Source organism: Eschscholzia californica, unplaced genomic scaffold (assembly GCF_041429995.1).
Source record: "Eschscholzia californica isolate CP2 unplaced genomic scaffold, dmEscCali1.0.p SCAF_3, whole genome shotgun sequence".
NCBI lineage: Eukaryota > Viridiplantae > Streptophyta > Magnoliopsida > Ranunculales > Papaveraceae > Eschscholzia > Eschscholzia californica.
In genome coordinates this window covers 62,804,937-62,824,241 of record NW_028238420.1, presented here as the reverse complement: position 1 = coordinate 62,824,241, position 19,305 = coordinate 62,804,937, and the positions used below count along the sequence as shown (strand labels likewise).

At 34.9% G+C, this 19,305-nt stretch overlaps 4 protein-coding genes across 4 annotated transcripts; 2 read left to right on the top strand and 2 right to left on the bottom strand.

Moving 5' to 3' along the window:
- The first annotated feature begins 282 nt into the window (after positions 1–282).
- LOC147553060 (uncharacterized) lies at positions 283–1,862 on the top strand. The gene has a single exon (XM_086668821.1). It carries the CDS (start codon positions 519–521, stop codon positions 1,608–1,610), a length of 1,092 nt encoding a protein of 363 aa, XP_086524947.1. The 5' UTR covers positions 283–518; the 3' UTR covers positions 1,611–1,862.
- LOC147553059 (phosphate transporter PHO1 homolog 3-like) lies at positions 1,836–7,088 on the bottom strand. The gene is made up of 12 exons (XM_086668820.1): positions 5,638–7,088; positions 4,635–5,041; positions 4,455–4,526; positions 4,212–4,341; positions 3,984–4,104; positions 3,622–3,880; positions 3,407–3,511; positions 3,270–3,314; positions 3,020–3,169; positions 2,425–2,703; positions 2,203–2,339; positions 1,836–2,127 (listed from the first exon to the last, which is right to left on the bottom strand). Exons 1-12 carry the CDS (start codon positions 6,338–6,340, stop codon positions 2,028–2,030), a joined length of 2,508 nt encoding a protein of 835 aa, XP_086524946.1. The 5' UTR covers positions 6,341–7,088; the 3' UTR covers positions 1,836–2,027.
- Positions 7,089–12,711: 5,623 nt separating this feature from the next.
- Positions 12,712–17,674, top strand: LSMT-L (Rubisco methyltransferase family protein). Its single transcript, XM_086668809.1, has 7 exons — positions 12,712–14,542; positions 14,715–15,278; positions 15,828–15,856; positions 16,064–16,272; positions 16,438–16,560; positions 16,701–17,105; positions 17,216–17,674. Exons 2-7 carry the CDS (start codon positions 14,806–14,808, stop codon positions 17,429–17,431), a joined length of 1,455 nt encoding a protein of 484 aa, XP_086524935.1. The 5' UTR covers positions 12,712–14,542; positions 14,715–14,805; the 3' UTR covers positions 17,432–17,674.
- LOC147553057 (putative pentatricopeptide repeat-containing protein At1g74400) lies at positions 17,607–19,148 on the bottom strand. Its single transcript, XM_086668813.1, has one exon. The coding sequence runs from the start codon at positions 19,146–19,148 to the stop codon at positions 17,769–17,771; it is 1,380 nt and encodes a 459-aa protein (XP_086524939.1). The 3' UTR covers positions 17,607–17,768.
- Positions 19,149–19,305: the final 157 nt, after the last annotated feature.

Below are 19,305 nucleotides of genomic sequence, written 5' to 3'. Positions count from 1 at the left end.
TTGCGAGAGAGAGAGAGAGAGAGAGAGAGGAAGAGTTACTCGGTTAGCGAAAGAGAGAGCATTCGCCCATCTCCCGCGGCTACTCGCCTTCTTGAACAAAGTCTTGGACCAAGTCAAAGACGGATGGTGTGTACCCAAGGTAAAACTAGTTATGCCCCTAAACACTTTCCTTTTCGGAATCCTAATCTCCTCTGCCCCAGCTGTTCTGTTTTCCCCTACCAATTGATTTCAAACTCACATTAATTTTTTATTTCTCTGCCATGAAAATGCTCACGTGAACTTGCCTCAAATTATGCTATACTTCTTAATTAACTCTCTCTCTCTCTCTCTCTCTCTCTCTCTCTCTCTCTCTCTCTCTGTGGCCATCACTCAGTAAGAAGAATCTGCCAGATCTGGTCATTACTCACACTGAAGTGAACCATCACCCACAATTCAGGTAGAACTTGAACTATCAAAGTTTGTTTCTTTTTGGTGAATAGTTTACATTCATGATTTCTTCTTGAAGATCTAATTTAAAGATGAGGAGTTCTAATCAAAAAATTGAGTTAGAAGAATCCTTTATCAATGGAGTTGGAGTTAAAGAAGAGTTAGAATCACAGAGAAATGAGTTTAAATCATCAGATTTAACTACCCGAAGAAGTTTTTGCATTAATCAACAGTTTAATTCAATGAATGCATTAGAAATTTTGCAAGAAACAATTAGGATTCTTCGATATAATTCTTCTAATTTCATGATTATTGCTGCTTTACTAATTTGCCCTGTTTCTATTTTTGTTCTATCTAATATCTTAGTTGATAAATCAATCACCAAGAGACTAACTATTAGACTTCTATTGATTGCAAAATCTAGTGGACTACCTTTGAAATCTTTTATCAAATCGTCTTGTCAACGTTTATCCGAAATGACCCTTTCTTCGATCTTCTGTTTCCCTATCTATATCACATTCTCATTATTATCGAAAGCAGCCATTGTTTGTTCTATAGATTCCACTTATCTTCGAAGAAAATTCGATTTGTTCAAGTTCTTTACTATCATTTTCAAGATTTGGGTACGTCTTGTTTCTACTTATACATGGGTTTGTATGGTAATCGTCGGTTGCTTAGCTATGTTTCTTGTTCTTCTTATAGTAGTTTGCAACATTTTCGCAGTTTTTGGTTGTTCGTCGGAAATGATCATATATCCTGCAATGACAATTGGGCTGATTTTTTCGATCATATTTGGTAATGCAATTATCGTATGCAATCTTGCCATTGTTGTTTCTGTTTTAGAAGTTGTTTCAGGGCCGAAAGCGTTGCTTAGGTCTGGTATTCTAATTCAAGGCCAGACTCAAGTGGGTCTTTCGATTTTTCTTGGATCGACAATCGGAATGGCATTTGTTGAGGGATTGTTTGAACATAGAGTGAAAACTCTGAGCTATGGAGATGGATCTTCAAGAATATGGGAAGGTCCTTTATTAGTGATTATGTATTCATTTGTGGTTCTTATTGATTCTATGATGAGTACAGTTTTTTACTTCAATTGTATATCATCTAGTATGGAATTATTAGAAGAAAATGATCAAACCCTAGAAGTATTAGCTCTTTCTCAAGGATCATTCGTTGCCCTTTAACGAAATACTCAGTACTCGTATAAGTAAGCAGATAATAGGATATTCTCATGTAGATCGTCTGATCTTCGATACAAGCATGTCGGTGTATACGAACTTTGTTAGTTTTGTACGAGCTAAAATTGTGTATATTGGATTAGTCAACAGTTCGAAGCAGTTTGAATGGTACAGTGTCTTTTCTTTGTTGTTCTTTGTTCTGTTTTAGTTCATGTCTAAGTTATGAATAAATTGTAAAACTGCCAATATGCACTTGATTCTTCTTAAGAATTTCAAATTCAAATCTTGAATTTTTTGTACTAATATACAAACAAAACAATCACTAGCTACACTTATGTTTATCTATCCAAAACAATTCGATCAGAGATTTCACTAAGCTTGATTCTTTCTTTAAGTTTTTTGATGACGAATTGCTCGTACTACTTATTCATCCTTATCGTCATCTTCATCGTAGTTGAAAGGAAGAGGTACGGACTTGAAAGCTCGATACTTACCCACATTATTCAAGTGCTCATTTTCCAACCTATTCATGAGAATATCATGTTAGTTCTTAATAATGAAAAGTTTGGTTGATGAATATTTTGAATCGTAAGCTTACCTAAAAAAATTCCACATGCCACGACGAATGATCTCTAGACTGGCGACGATTGCTATCAAAGCTTCCTTATGTAAGAAAGAAACTTGAAGATTTAACACAGTTTGCAACCAAGCAAATCTCAACAAGATATTCAAGACCTGCATTTTCGAAGAAATTGTTTAAGAATGTCGAAGTTGTCGAACGGGGTTAGATATCTCTATGTGGAATAGCTTAGTTACTTACAATGGCTCCAAAGTAAACACTCTTTTGTGAGACGAGGAGTTTATCTCGTAGCCAACGGTTCTTGGAGTTCTTCTGTAGAAGACCCCAATCAATAACAATGTCCCAATAAGTACTAACAAGTGCTGCAATTGCCGAACTAATCCACGCCATAACCAACCATGTTGTTGTGTCTTGCCGACTATAAGCCGTCCTTGTAAGGACAGCAACAATCGTCGAGAAGTATTTCAATGCATTATATCCTTGCATTCGATCTTTCTCTTCAAAGGCTCGTCGTAGGCACTGTGAATAGACCAAACTACGATGAGTACATGCGGGGAATGACACAAATTAAAAGCTTTGACAAATAAAATTGTGGGTTTGGGCGGAGACCCTTTTCTCTTGAATTGCGACTACCCTAGACCACATGGTCCATCCCGGAACTATCAACTAGACCGATATAGCCGCAAACCAATCGAAAGGTTTAGACTTTAGCCCATATGTAACAATACGAGACAAGGTCTGGAAGGTCTTTGTAAGCAATGTGGGACTAAGTGCAATGTACATGAGATATTTGGCTCTGGTGAAGAATTTCTAATGGAAAAGAAAAGTAACAAACCTGAAGTAAACGAAACCAATATGGTATTGTAGCGATGATGAAGTAGAAAACATTGTAAGTATCGTTAAATTTGCACCTATGCTTCCTGTGTGTATAATCACCCCAACCGTAGTAGCAAATGTAGAACTCGAGACTTCTGATAGCTTGGACCTGAAAGAATATTAGAGAGATCATTCATTTAGTTCAAGCAACCCAGAGATATCAAATATATGTCATTCAATCTGACGACCCTTAGAAGTAATGGTCGAACCTGGCTAGTTAACTGATCGGCTAAGAAGAAATCGGGTAGGAGAACCTGAGCAAACAGAAAAAGGATTATAAGTATGTGTTATTACTATATATACATAAACATAATATTGTTTCGTACAAGCTATTTTCGCTATTTACCTTGTAAAGAGGAGCACAAAGACAATGAAATGCACATCGAATTAAGAAAAAACGACTTGAACGATATATGATATTGAACGGGCAAAATGTTACAACAGTAACTAGCTGCATAGACAGAGTAAGTTTCATGTTGGTTAGCTAAATCAACAAATGAAATTCTATATAAATGTGAAAGAAGAGATCGATTAATTTATTCAAGTTTTATAGTATCTTACTATAAGAAGAAGAAGAGGGATTAATTCAGTAATTTTCTTGTAGTCCATGGTTTCTTTGTCCATTTCCATATCAAGATTCGCAAGAACGCTCGCTAATGCTAGTGTTGCTAGAGCTGAGCTAAGGAGAAAAACTTCTCGATAACCCAATTCCGTCCCTTGCTTGAATCCAAATATAAATGAATAGTTTACTCGGTATCGTCTCCAAGCATATACATTCATTGCATACATAAGCATATGTAACACAACGAACCCGAATAAACTGAACAAGTCGAGAAATTCACAATTTCAGAGATAGATGATGCAGCCTAAGAAAGTAAGAATAGAATAGCTCAGAGTAAAGGTTTTAACTTTTAAGTACTTACCTATAAAGGGGAAATAAGTTTTCCATGTATTGAGTACTTCCTTGCTTATGTGTGATTTTTTTAATAACTATATTCAAGATCAGAGCTAGTAGGAGAGCTAACGTACAACCCGAAAATAAACCTGAAAAACAGTTCAAACAAATCAACCTAATGTGGGTCTCTCCAAATGTAATAGAGAGGAAAGATTTTCAAGGCGATTATCAATTCTACTTGGAGTGAATCTTATACCTAAGGCAAATGTTACTCTATGCCGTTCTCTCTTTGCTTGCGGTCTCAAGATTCGTATGCCTTTACCACGATTTGCGTTCGTGAAATGTTTTATGAATGTAACTTCCACTCTCTCCATGAGCCTAGCAACCTTTTTCGATGAACGGCAATATCAAGGTTAATAAGTTTTAAGTATTTCACATAAACAAGCTACATTTGACATATCTTATATACATAATAAGTGAGTCAAACCGAAATGTTTACCTCATCAGAACTGCCAAGGTAGGAGTTGTCAACCATGTGGAAGTACGATTTCTTCGCATTTCTTGAAGCTATCTATTTGTATAAGTAAGAAAAAGAAGAAGACTTCTTTAAGATATAATGAACTTTGTCATGAACTTGAGTACTAGTTCAAATTGAAGTCATATAAGTACAAAATTCTACCTTGTCATATTTCTTCATGATCTTTGAAAATGCTAAGAGGTTCATAAAGCTGTAGCTCTTTAGAAGTCTAAGCTTCTGATAGAATTCGACGAAAGCTCGTTGAAGTTGTTCTTCAACTTTTCTTAAATCCTCTCTTCCAAATGTTAGTTCTTTGTCCTTGTTAACATTTAGTAACCCTTTTATAGTTGATCTTGGTGTTTCGAGTGTGTTGTTCAACGTTACACGGTTAAGAACATGTAAAGAAGCTGGTCTAGAGGCTTTCATGGTGCTTTTCGGCTTTGTTTCAGCAATAGTACTGTTATGGCTAACACCATCTGTGACATTAACAATGGTGTCATCGCCTGATTCGTCCGATAGTCCTTCGTTTTTGCCTTGTTCAATCTCTTCTATGGCATCCATATGCACCACTGACACAAATTCAATATTAGAATATAAGTCGACGCAAATTCTGTAAGGCGCTTCTCATATTTTTAAGCGCGTCTAAACAAATTTTGTGGGGATGCACTTGAAATAAGGAGACCTATAGCAATTCATAATTTCATAGAGCCTCTACTGGGCCCTTTAAAGTCACTAAGGTAGTAATAGTTATGGCCCATTGGGCCTATAAATAAGGGGTTAAACAACTTCAAAGGTCTAAAGGATGATTGATGAAACTAGTTACGTGGTCAACGTAATGTCACATCAGCTTCTAAGTAAAACTTCGAAAGTAAAACTTCGAAAAAGATAGCGTTGACGTAAACTCCAAAAAATTCTTAGAAGTCTCAAATTCGATTTGCAGAAAAGATGAAATTCATGATCATTAAATTTGAGTTATTAAAAATATAAATAATGTAGTAATAAGTTTGTCAGGCTTTAGTTTCTATGTTGTTGGGTTTTAGACCCCTTTAGTTATTAGTCTTAAGTGGTTATCGTGCTTATGACATGTTAATGACGTATCAATGCCTTGTAATGACTAACGTAGATCGGATTCGATTTCTCAAGAAAAAAAAAAGTTATCTCGTACCTTCTACATGGACACCGACCGGAGACGGAACGGTGTTGGTTCTGGCACCAGTGGGTGGCGACAGGGACACAGCAGCGGCAGAAGCAGCGATACCGGAAGCAAGCCTAGTTAGTTCGACGGAAAAATGTTGAGGACTATTATTCATCATCATAATCTCATCAGGATTGTCAACCTTGATTCTAAAAGCAATCAAAGCATCCATCTGTTTATTCAACAAATCAGCTTCTTTCAATACCTCATCAACTTGATCTTTATAGAACTTATTAACTTTGTTAAATTCATCATCAAGTCTTCTAAAAAACACAAGTTCATATTCACCCCCATCTTCAGTTGACCTCAAGAACTTTGTCTCATACTCATATTGATGATGATGATGATGAAAATCAGTCAACCCATCATCAACATGATTATGGTCAACAGCGTTGACTAGTATGACTTGATCTTCAATGTCATGATGATGATGATGATGACCTAGGTGGTCAGTAGAAGGACTGGTAAGATTGCTGTATCTTCTTGTAAGACCACTAAAAGCTCTATACATTGTCATGGTTCTTTTTGGGGTGCCTTTAACACTAACCTTAGGTTTAGTTTTGAGTTTGAAATTATGGATATCTTTGAGGAGTGATTTGAGATAATCATAATTCATGTAAGCTTCATGCCATTCTGGTATCATTTGAGACTTGAATTCTTTCCCAAACTTCATCTTCTTGATGATTTCAGTTTTGGATAGGTTTGGGTTTTTTTTGGAAGATGAGTAGAATTTGTTGGTATCTTAGTGTTTATGGTTCTAATAGACTAATAGTACAGAGATAGAGAGAGAAAAGAAAGAGTAAAGAAGTGAACTTTATATAGTACTCTATAGAGAGAAAAAGAGTCAATAAAGAAGTAGAGAGAGAGCAAGAAAGGGTCAACAAGAGACTACCCACATTAGCATTTTTTTATTGCAACAAGAGACTACCCTCCCAATAGATCCAATCAATAGACGGGACCAAGTTTGAAGAAACGTGTGGATTTCTAGATAAGAATGGTAGTACTTTGTCAAGAGAGTAGGATTTTGAAAAATGTTACCAAATAAGAAAAATCATCATTTTGGTTATAAAAATTACTGGTCACTCGCGGTGTAGTAGATACCATCATAAAAAATACGAATCACAATAAGATATTATAAAAATTTTGTTAAAAAAATTTGTCTTTGAATTTACGAGAGACAAGTAATAGGGGTAGGGTAGGAAGCAATGAACAAGGAAAGTAGAGCAACTTGGGAAGAGTGTCAGAGTGAGGTAGTGGTAGTTTTATGTGAATGTAGATCTAAACCAATGGGAAGAAGTATTTTATGTGATCAAAGACTAGATTGGCCGTCTCAATAGACTCTCTCTCTCTCTCTCTCTATCTCCCATCAGGCGGCTCGGCTCTTCTTCAACTTGTGTTATGCACAAAACCCCACTTGACTTGGTGATCTTGATAAGAGCTCCATGTCATATTATATGTTTTAAGATATTTTACTAAGAAGTCATTAAAATTAAAGATACTTAAATCTCATGATAAAGAATACCATAAATGAACATATGAAATTCAAATATGCTCAAGAAGACAAGACCTATCTATATTCTAGGTTTGATTTAGGAAGAAGTAAAAAAAATCATTTGTACAAGGAGGGGTGGTGGGCTAAATAGATAGACTCAAATGGGATTCTTCAAAACTCCACTAGTTTTTTTTTTTTTACCCAACATCAGTGTTATGAACTTTTAAGAATATCAGTGTTATCAAAGAGTAAAATCAAACTAAACTAGAATTGATCGATAGGAGCTTTAATTAGTTAGAATTTGGTCGACCGGAAAATAGTCTATAACATGTCGGTACTCACCCCCTATGTACAACTATATAAAAGGTACCAAGTTGAAAAAAATTCAACTTGTGTAACACTTTTCTTGTATGAGTACTATTATGTATCATATTCTGCTTATGAGACACGAATGTGAAGCCTTGTTATCTAGCTCTCCAATGTTATTTTAGATAAGTGATCATTCAAATTTAGAATGAAAAGAAACAAGATCGAAATTGGAACAAGGAAAAACTACCTGTTGTTTTCACGCAATAAAACCACAACATTTATATGCAACAAGATTTTATGTGTAAGTTTATCTTTCAATCATGAATTGTTATCGATACAAACAATCATACTTGTAACCACGACCTCATTCCTCCCATAACGAGAGGTCTCCATCGTATTAGGCTTTTGGTGGGACATTAGGTAGCTGTAATGGGTGGTTTTTACCACACATACAAACACTAGAGTTGGTTTCTCATTAACGAGAATTAATATCACAATTTTTTTTTGTTGCAAGTAATTAATATCATAATTGAGTGGGGCTCTTTCAACTAAAAAAGTAATTGAGTGGGCCTCTTCTTATCTTTAAAGTGGAAAATGACCTTTGTGGCTTTGATATCTAATTGATTTACATTTTTTTTATATATGTCTCTAATTGTATGTTTAGCTTTCTAGCTTAGACTAATGTAAATATATATTTGTTTTAATAAAGTTTGTAAAAGGCAAGGAAATAACTTTTTAAATTGTTTAGGTATAAAAAGGCCAAGAATTAGTAGGTATGTTGGGTTAAAAAACTAGAAAGGTCACTATTTTTTTTTTTTTTTGTTGAAAACTAGAAAGGTCACTAGCCCTAGGATAGTTTGAATACTGACTTGTATATATAAAACAATCTATCCATTTAAATAGCATTTATTGGTTTTTTTGGAGTTTAGATTTGAAACATGGTTTAGAGATATGAATTGGTTTTTTGGAGTTGATTTGGTTTGATTTTAAGGTAAGGTCGTTTAACTTAGTCACACGGAATGCATAAGATAATAATGAAGAAAAAAATAAAATCTTAAAACCATCGGTTTGGGAAACAAATTTTTTTCTGAGATACAAATTTTGATCGAGATCTTTTTGGCCTGTCTTTGTTTCCCTCAACCCCCACCTTCGTTCCTTCTACAAACCAGTAATGGTCGCCTCCAAACTGTTATTGTCAGCTACTTTTAATGTTATTTTATTTTTCAAATTTTTTTCTCTTCTCCTCCAACGGCCACCATCAACTACTAATAGTAATAGATACAAACGATTAAGTATTAGATGATTCTTGGTTCAGGTAAATAAACATTTGATCTGTAAAATAACATTTGAATCTTAAAATTTTTTTTTGTGAAACAAAAGAGATTTGAGTACAATAAATAATCATTCTTTGATTGACTTGAATACTTCATTGAGATGAGACATCATGAAACTCTTTCATGAATCTAACGAGGGGTAGTGGAGCGGGACTTTCACAGACTTTCATAGACAAAATGTCCCGTAGACATTTCAAGACATTTCGGATGAGTTATTATAGACAACATGTGTTCATGGACATTTTCAAGACATTGAGAGTTTGTAGACAAAATGTCTTTATAGACATTTCAAGACATTTGATCCATAAACAAAATGTCCTGGGGACATTTTAAGATCTTGAGTCCATTGACAAAATGTGTAATGCATATTATATTTGTGCTAATCAAAAATATATTTTTCGACTTTTGTAGACATCTGTGAATATTTGTGGACATTGATGGACATTTGGTAGACATTTATTATTTTAATATTATTATTATTATTATTTAATCACATGAAATAATATATTAATACTAACATTTCAAAAATATATTTTTCGACTTTCGTAAACATCTGTGAATATTTGTGGACATTGATGGACATTTGGTAGATATTTATTATTTTAATATTATTATTATTTTTTAATTACATGAAATAATATATTTATACTAACATTTCAAAAATATATTTTTCGACTTTCGTAGACATCTGTGAATATTGTGGACATTGATGGACATTTGGTAGACATTTATTGTTTTAATATTATTATTTTTGTTTAATCACATGAAATAATATGTTTATACTAACATTTCAAAAATATATTTTTCGACTTTCGTAGACATCTGTGAATATTTGTGGACATTGACGGACATTTGGTAGACATTTATTATTTTAATATTATTATTATTGTTTAATCACATGAAATAATATATTTATACTAACATTTCAAAAATATATTTTTCGACTTTCGTAAACATCTGTGAATATTTGTGGACATTGATGGACATTTGGTAGACATTTATTATTTTAATATTATTATTGTTGTTTGATCACATGATGGACTTCAAATGTCTCTTGTTTTTTGAAAGACATTTTGGCTTCCAAATTTGTCCCAAATCCTTCACAAATTCATCAAACTATGAAGTCCACCAAAGTCTGGGACATATTTTGTCTACAATCGAATGCCTCGGACTTTCATAGACTCTCAAATGTCTGGATTTTAATGCCTCAGACTTTCGTGGACTCTCAAATGTCTGGATTTGAATGCCTCAGACTTTCGTAGACTCTCAAATGTCTGGATTTGAATGCCTCAGACTTTCGCGGACTCTCAAGAGTCCGCGAAAGTCTTGCTCCACTACCCCCCTAAAAGTCACTATACTATACATTCCCATTTGGATAAATCTAAAAGTCAACAATCATGTTTTTAAATCTCAATAGTTTATATTTCAACAAAAATAAAATCTTAATAATTTGAAATGAAAGGCAGGAGAAGTGGACCTCGTGGTCAATTTTGGACGTCACACTCCACCTTAAGTCCTTTTTTTAATGGGTTCCCATTTTCTACTAGCATTTTCTTTCAACAAAAAAAAAATTTCTACTAGCATTTCATGTTGGGAATCTAACCATATACCAAGTGCCCAAGTGGATTTCAACAAGGGAGATTTGCAGTTTGGACCCCCTTTCGTATAATTGACTTGCTGTTTGGACTCCCTTTCTCCAGAGTTGCACTTTGGACTCCCTTTTGACGAAATCACTTAGAAATATTCCGTCTCTATAATGATACCTTAACCAATTCCCAGGTTACCCTTATATAATCAATATTGCACTTTTGACTCCCTAGTTTGTTTAAGTCATCTTCTTCAACTTCACTTCTACCAAAAAATCCAGAATTTCTCCCATATCCAATCCAAAACACAAGCTCACTTTCTATTTTCCTCCTCACGAAGAATTATTGATCACTTTCTTTTATATTGTTATAAGAACTTCAAGTTTTATCTTCTAATTAATGAAATTTTAATACAAACTAATTTTCTTATTCATTTTGAGATTATCAAACTTTTTCTAGGAGAACATTGAAATCATAGTACAAACATCCTTCTACAACTAAACAAAATCAACAACCATTTCGTAGTTTACTTCATCTTCCGAGTTATCCAAACATTTGATTTTGTCATCAAAAATTCGAACCACCATCAATCATCTACCCATTACCTTTAACAAAATTACAATTTCAAATACACCACTGTTTGGAGTAACGGAAATGTCAAGAGAGTACTAAAAAAGGCATGAAATTAATAGATCAGTTGTTGTGGCATCTCTTACAGGAAAAAAAAAAAAATTTGTTGTGGCATCAATTTCATACCCCCACTAATTTAATTTCTTAAACAGGAAGTTGTAGTTTTAATTCATCTTCTTTCAAGTAGAGAAATCACAAGTTAGTCATCCATGGAAATTAAAAAAAGAATTGGTTGCCTGGGTAGATTGGTTTGTTGTGAGTAAGAAGAGTTCACTTTGCTGTGTCTCTCTCTAGATCTCTCGGGTAAGAATAACTGGTATCCAATAATCCAATCATTTTTTAGGGATTCATTGGTTTACGCCCAAATATTATTCAACATTGATGCACAAGCTAGTAGACACATAGTAAAAAGTCCAATATAAGTGTATTATCTCAATTGAGTGGTTAAGTGATTAGGGTTTATAAGGAAGAAGATGGGTTAAAGATAGAAGAAGAAGAAGATGAGTCAAATAATAGGGGTCAAAAGTGCAATATTAATTATATAAGGGTAAACTGGGAATTAGTTAAAGTATTATTGTGGAAACGGAATATTCTCGAGTGATTCCGTCAAAAGGGAGTCCAAAGTGCAACTCTGGAAAAAGGGAGTCCAAACAGCAAATCTCCCTTTCAACAAAAAAAAAGGAACTTAGAAGTGGTTTAATTTTATGTTGTACTTGATTTGATTAGCAATTAGATAATATCTTTATTACTTTTGCAATTTTATTTGTCCATAACAAAAAAAAACTATAACGTGAGAGACAACTATTGAATCAAAACGGTCTACGATCTTACAGACCGATTTATAGACCATTAGAGTGTATTTGATAAGAAAAATTAATAAAATACCCTAATACAGTGTCTATGGTTTGATCGTTTGAAACTAGATATTGCATTCTCGTGGAATGGTAAATTTGTGTTGTTTTTATGATCTTTGTCGTAATAGTTACAACCCTAAAATTTCACTAGCACACGGAATAATAGTTGGCGAAAAACATTCAAATACTTAAAACACAAGAAATGATAAAGAAATATGATTACTTTTTAAAAAAAAAATCATGGTTATATATTACTATAAGGGCATAACCTTTGGAAAGTATTACATTATCTAAAAAAACGTTATATTATGAGTTTAATCGTCTCATTGTTACCTAAATAATTAGGTTTTCGAACTGCTTTTTCTTTTCGATTTTCCACATGTTAGATCCATTAAAGTAATTTAAATGGCCATTCAAACGAAAACTTGTTCCTTTAACAGAAAAAAAAAGAAATAAAAAAAAACTAAAACTAGAGATTGTTCAAAAAGTAAAAATGACTCATATTTTCCATAACTCTAAAATTTTTTGTTGAATACATGAAGACTTCTTTACCTAATAAGTAGATTTAAAGGTTTATTTAAAAATAGTTGGTAGCCAATACGTGGACAACCAATTTTCTTATACGGACAACTATTTTCGGGTCTAACATGAGTCAAATATTTTTGACTTAGTTGACTTTGATTTAATAAGGAGACAACTCTACAAGGACTTGAAAACCTATAGGGTGATTCTTCTTCTTCCTCTCTCAAATCATAAAAATAGATAACATGATTTAGACTTTCTCAAAAGATAAAAAATAAATGAATATAGCTCCTTTCTTACTATGTATAATTAAGATTGTAGCCAAGAATCTCAAAGCATAAATCCCTACTTCTCAAACCCACTTCTCGTGATTTCCTTGATAATCCTTACCAATAACAGAGAAGTATTTAGAAAATCTGCTATTGAAGACAATGGAAAATCCTTCGAAACTGACCTCCAACATCAATGGCGACCTCTCTTCTACCTTCTCGTATAATACTCAGCTTAGAATTGTTCCTAATAAAATCAAGGTTCATTTGGTTCTTGACTCTTATATAAGGATGTTGGCTGGCTTAAAAGGATTGATCAATACTATGAAGGATCTTTCATCCAGGTCTCTCTCTATCTATCTATCTATTTATCTCTCTCTCTAAGTACCAGACCAACTAAGAACCAGATACAAACCCTAAGAAGTAAAAGATCAAACCTGCAACAACAATCTCCCGATCAAAGTCCGAAGTGAAGGTTTTGTCGTCTTCTCCATCTGATTTTATACCAGACGATGAAGAAGTTTCTAATTGTTGATTTTGGTGGTGTATTTGGATGATTTTTCCATAGCTGGCAATGTGTTCTATACATATTCCACAGAAAAATCTCTCATATGATGATCTTTTAGCTTTAATAACGTTTTCCTCTGATTTCTTCCTGTCGTCTTATCTCCGCCAGTCCATCAACGACAGATCTACCGGCAATGGTGGAAATTTCTTCTGTGTTACCCGTTTTTCTTGTCTTGTGAACAAATCCATCGTCATTACAAAGCTCCCATTGATCTTCCTCCCATGATCTTACTAGTTCTTTTCCCGCCATGTCATTCCTTTGGGCATTGAAGAAGAAGGTGCTTCATGAAAAATAATAGATAGTTGTCCCCTTAGAAACTAGTGTCCATATAAAAAAATTTATTTATTTTTTTGTCCACCTAAGATAGTTGTCCATATAAAGAAAACAGTTGTCCGCGTATTGCCCACCAAATAGTTTTAGGACAATTTAAATTTCAGTCCAAGTTAAGATTTGGTGGGCTGGGTCGTGTTTGGCTAAGCCCACATATATCATCATAACCGAACGAGAAATTTATCCACACCACGGGTTTCTGTTATACGAACATCAACAAAACTTGAGCAAGGGGTTTACCGCCTTTTGGTGTAGTGGTAGGACATCCCTCTTAAACCCATGAGGTTTTAGGATCGAGTATCGGTGTAACCAGTTTATCACCGGGATTTATCATTTATCCAATGTAATTTAGACACTAAATAAAATATTTGTTGCCGTGCTTTAAGCTCTTTGTTGTCGGGCTTTAAATCTCTTTAATTCTTGGTTTAACTCGGACAATTATCGTGCATCACATCTTGATGATGTATCAATGCTTTGTAACGACTAACGTAGGTGGTATCGAATTCTTAAAAAAAACACTTGAGCAAGGGAAGATAGAGAAAGAGACCGAAAACGAAAAAGGGATGTCGTGTGTAAAGAGAGATTTGAAAAAAATGAAAATGAAGACGAGAAGAAAGAATCAAAAGGGTTTCCACTTTCCAAACCCCTTGTTTCGATTACTCCATCTCTCTCATTTTTTCTCATTTTCTCCTGATCTCTATTTCTATCTCCATCATTTTTCTATGTTATCGTTATCCTTTTCTTTGTAAGACTCTGAATTTGGCATGGTGCTTTTAGTGGATACAAATAAGTCTGACCATAGTTAAATATGACACTTAGGGGGCCGTGGTCACCTAGTACTCTAGTAGTCTAGTACCAAATTAAAACACAAAATACCGTTATAATAACCGTTACAGAAACCGTTTTATGATTTTGGTTTATGAGCACTAGTGCACTACTGCACTAATATCAGGTTCTTATTTCTTAATGGGAGATGCTAGAGTGCCCAGTTTTTAGCTCATTAAATTGCCCAGCTGATGTGGAATCACTAAAAGACAAGGGTTTTTCAAAGTTTGACTACGGTGGGGACCGCTTTTATTTCTAAATAAGGAAAGTTGGGCAATTTAATGGGCAAAATTGCTGGGCACTCTATCATTTCCCTTTCTTAATATAGCAAAAGCCTATCCACATTCAAGCTCATTTAGAGTGAGAGAGGGAGAGAGAGAATTCCCCCAAATTGACAAAAAAAAAACAGAGTCAAATTAATGGCTTCTCTGTTTTCTCTCTCATCTTCTTCCTTCATATCCTCTTCAAGACCTCATTTTTCTCAAAGAAAAAGACCAACTCTTCATCTAACAGTACCTTTCACAGTAAAATCTATCTCATCCCCATCAACTGAGACACCTTCACCAGCTCTTCAAAGCTTCTGGCAATGGCTAAGCAGTAAAGGAGTTGTATCAGCTAATTCTCCCATTGTAAAACCAGGAATTGTACCAGAAGGACTTGGATTAATTGCCCAGAAAGATATATCAAGAAATGAAGTTGTTTTAGAAGTACCCAAAAAGTTTTGGATTAATCCAGATACTGTTGCTTCTTCAGAGATTGGAAAATTCTGTGGTGGTTTAAAACCATGGGTTTCTGTTGCTCTTTTTCTTCTTAGAGAGAAATCAAATAAGGATTCTATTTGGAGTAGTTACTTGCAAATTCTTCCACAGGAAACTAATTCTACTATCTATTGGTGAGTTTGGGTTCTTTTTCTTATCTTGTTCTTCTTCATATGTTGTTGGAATGACCTAAAGCCTTAGCAGTTATCGATATTGTTTTGCTTTCAGACACCTAAGGCCCAAGCCCAAGGGCTACATGGTTTTGTTCGTAACGGAGGCTTCAAGAGCCCACCTAAAATACCTCATATTAGTAAAGATGCCCGACTCGCCCTACTCACCAGACTATGCCGCGACCCCCCTACATGTTCGGTTTTGTCCTCACTTAGCCACCACCCCCACGTGGTGTGAGGTTTTATTCTCCATCTGGAGGCCTCGACATTGGCGAAGACACACGATCCGCCTACCCACCAGAGTGAGCTCGGTCTGTTGGGTGGGTTCACAGAGCTTTCGCTAGGAACAAAACCATATAAGGCTTATAAGCTTTGGCTTGAGTCTAGGTGTGTGAAGCGGGGCAATATCGATAACTATTGTAAATCGTTTAATGGGTAATGTAGAATTGTTTTGTTGTTTTGGAAAAGTTTGATGAACTCTTAATTTATAAAGTTTTGATGTCTTCAGTGCAGGTCAGAAGAGGAGCTCTCTGAACTTCAAGGTTAGTAAATTCATCTGGTTTTCAGCATATCATCATGTATTACGATTACTAGCTCGTTCCCATGTATTCCAATTAGTCATTTATTACGATGGGAGAATTATTCTCGATCATGTATATGTTAGAATGGTTAGATATTTGTTTACGCATCTTATTCGTTTGAGGTGCCACTCGTGTTTTACAAACTTTGGGTTGATTTTTATCCCACAGGAAGTCAACTACTGAGCACGACTGTTGGCGTGAAAGATTATCTACAAACTGAATTTCTAAAGGTTGAACAAGAAGTCATACTTCCTAACAAGCATCTTTTTCCTTCTATTACATTGAAAGATTTTCAATGGGCATTTGGAATACTAAGGTCAAGGGCGTTTTCCCGCCTTCGGGGTCAAAACCTTGTTCTAATCCCTCTTGCTGACTTGGTAAGATCTCTTTCAAGTATTTCGCATAGTATAAATGTTCTAAGAAAGTCAAAAACTCGACTTTTCTTCAATACAAGTTCGCAATCATCAAAAGACACGAAATGTTATTGTACTCGAATCTACTATTAGTTGCACCACTGAGAAATTATCTGTTTTCGTGACAAGATCAACCACGACTCCAGCATAACTACAGAGGATACAGCTTGGGAGATCAAAGGAGGAGGTCTGTTCTCTAGGGATGTTCTATTTTCCTTGAGATCTCCTCTGCCTGTGAAGTCGGGTGAGCAGGTGAAGTTTTTTCTCTATATTCGGCAACGATTTTAAATTTTCGAAATTGGACAAATGAACTTCTCAAGGCGACTGGAGAATCATAAAATGCAAAATTTTAAATTTATGTGTGTTTCTGTGACTTGTGGGTTTTATGACAGGTCTATATCCAATATGATTTGGGGAAGAGTAATGCTGAGTTAGCATTGGATTATGGGTTTGTTGAATCGAGATCAGATCGTAATGCATTTACTCTGACACTAGGTATTTCGGAGTCAGACCCATTTTTCGGTGACAAGATTGATATTGCCGAATCTAATGGTCTGAAGGAAACTGCATATTTCGACATTTTCCTAGGCCAGTCTCTTCCAGCAGCAATGCTTCCTTATCTACGACTTGTAGCTCTTGGGGGAACCGATGCTTTCCTTTTGGAATCTATTTTCAGAAACCAAGTTTGGGATTTCCTTCAATTGCCCGTTAGCCGAGCGAATGAGGAGTTAATATGTAGAGTAGTGAGAGAAGCCTGCAAAAATGCTCTTTCCAACTATAAAACCACCATTGAAGAGGTAAAGGAAGCACCTTGCTGGATACTTGTGCCTTATTTCTTATCGAAAATATGGCGAATTAGAATGCTATATACTTTAAAGTACACTAATTTAAGACGTTGGTTTTGCAGGACGAGAAGCTGTTGGAAGAGGGGAGTTTGGATCCAAGGCTCGAAGTAGCAATTGGAGTAAGAGTTGGAGAGAAGAGAGTATTGGAGCAGATAGATGGGATTTTCAAAAATAGAGAATTGGAACTAGATGAACTCGAATACTACCAAGAGAGAAGATTGAAGGATCTTGGATTGGTTGGTGAGCAAGGAGATATCATCTTTTGGGAGCCTAAGTAAGATTGTCCATCGAGATTTAGCCATCCGAGGGACATTAGGAGGTCTTGAGTTCAAACCCTAGCATCGTTCATGTATGAGGTGCAAATTCATGTTTTTTTAAGTGGCATTCGAAGAATATGTGGGTTTTATCTTCAAAGAAGATGCAAAAGTAGTATCGTGAAATGTCTGGCACAGGTATCGGAATGTTGACATTTTTATTGCAGTAAATCGCAAAATTTAGTACAACAGAGATTGGTTTATCCATATTTGAGGCTTTCTTGACATTTTCGTGAATTCTTTTCAAAAAAAATTCGTATAAAAATGAGTGAACTATACAAGCTTTTGGTATACAAATAACTCAAAGTGGATGGCATTCTTCTATATTACTAGTCTTCATGTTCTTCATTATACCTCCCAGAACTCTGTACATTTCCCTCCATCTAGGATGGTTCTTATCTGCAACAACAAACTCATGAACTCCATTATCCACCTCGATCGAACTACAACCAGGAGCTCTTCGATGTTTTAACCTATCTCTTGCCACTATCTTCTCATCCCACATTCCTGCAGCAGCATAAGTATTTGACATTATAATATCGTCGCCAGTATAGCCCGGATCCAACTCAAACAACCGAGCCCGAACATTCGCTCCTAGCTTAGTATTTCCATGGAGACTACAAGCGCCCAACAACGTGCGCCAGATTACAGCATTTGGAGTTATCGGCATTTCCATTATAAAATCATGAGCTTCTTTGAAGAGCCCAGCACGACATAGAAGATCCACTATGCATCCATAATGAGAAATTGTGGGCTTCAATCCATATTCCTTTGTCATGCTTTCTAAATGTTGAAAACCTTCTTTAACCAATCCTCCATGACTGCAAGCAGTCAAAACACCAATGAATGTGATTTCGTTAGGGTAAACTGGTTTCGAACCTTTTGATCTATTCTTACCATTTATCATCTCCTCGAAAAGTTTAAGAGCTTCATCGGCTTCTCCGTGTATAGCATGACCAACAATCATCGAAGTCCAAGTCGTGACATCCTTTATTTTAACCTTATCGAAAATTCTTCGAGCAATCTTAATATCCCCACATTTTGAGTACATGTTAATAAGAGCATTGTTAAGGCATAAATCTATCTCAAATCCTTGTTTACGACGAATATAAGCATGAATCCATTCTCCCATTTCTAATGCACCAAGATCTACACAAGCTGAGATAACTACCGTAACCGTCACCTGGTCCGGCTCTAGATTCTCCATTTGCATTTCTCTGAAAAGTTTCAGAGCTTTACTAGGCTTTCCATTATCAACATAAGTTGAAATTAAAGAAGTCCAACAAATAACATTTCTTATGAGAATTTCATCAAACATTTGATGTGCATCTTCAACACTTCCAATTGCTCCATACATACTAATCAAAGCTGACTGAAGAAAGATAATATTTTGGAACCCAAGTTTTATAATTAGATCATGAAACTGTTTTCCTTCAACTTTGGATTGTTTTATAGTACATGATTTTACAACATAGAGGAGTGAGAAACTATCAATGGAAGAATTATTAGCACCTTTTCTCAATAACCCTCTAAATAACAAAAAGGCTTTTTGGGTAGATTTGGATTTTACATACCCTTTAAGAAGAACATTAGGTTTTTGTGGTTTAATTTGGGAATGGAAATGGGTTTTTGTTATAGTAGTTGGTAAGAAAAAAAGAGATGACCTTATCAAATATTTCATAATCTTGATGAACTCTTGATTTGGGATTTTATGACTGAAACTTTTTTAACCCAAATTAGAAGGTCCCAAAATCTTATAACCCTAATTAATCAAATTACTTAATTAATAAACCCAAATTAGAAAGTCCTGGAAATTAGAAACTTTTTTTTCAGGTAGA

Bases quoted from the DNA above. Each gene is read 5' to 3' on its own strand.
- LOC147553060 (XM_086668821.1), top strand. From the start codon at position 519: ATGAGGAGTTCTAATCAAAAAATTGAGTTAGAAGAATCCTTTATCAAT.
- LOC147553059 (XM_086668820.1), bottom strand. From the start codon at position 6,340: ATGAAGTTTGGGAAAGAATTCAAGTCTCAAATGATACCAGAATGGCAT. The intron at 3,512-3,621 runs GTAAGATACTAT...CTGTCTATGCAG, and splicing joins TCCCTCTTCTTCTTCTTATA to CTAGTTACTGTTGTAACATT. The intron at 2,704-3,019 runs GTTTGTTACTTT...GTCTATTCACAG, and splicing joins ATTGGTTTCGTTTACTTCAG to TGCCTACGACGAGCCTTTGA.
- LSMT-L (XM_086668809.1), top strand. From the start codon at position 14,806: ATGGCTTCTCTGTTTTCTCTCTCATCTTCTTCCTTCATATCCTCTTCA. The intron at 15,279-15,827 runs GTGAGTTTGGGT...TCTTCAGTGCAG, and splicing joins ACTAATTCTACTATCTATTG to GTCAGAAGAGGAGCTCTCTG. The intron at 15,857-16,063 runs GTTAGTAAATTC...TTTATCCCACAG, and splicing joins GGAGCTCTCTGAACTTCAAG to GAAGTCAACTACTGAGCACG.
- LOC147553057 (XM_086668813.1), bottom strand. From the start codon at position 19,148: ATGAAATATTTGATAAGGTCATCTCTTTTTTTCTTACCAACTACTATA.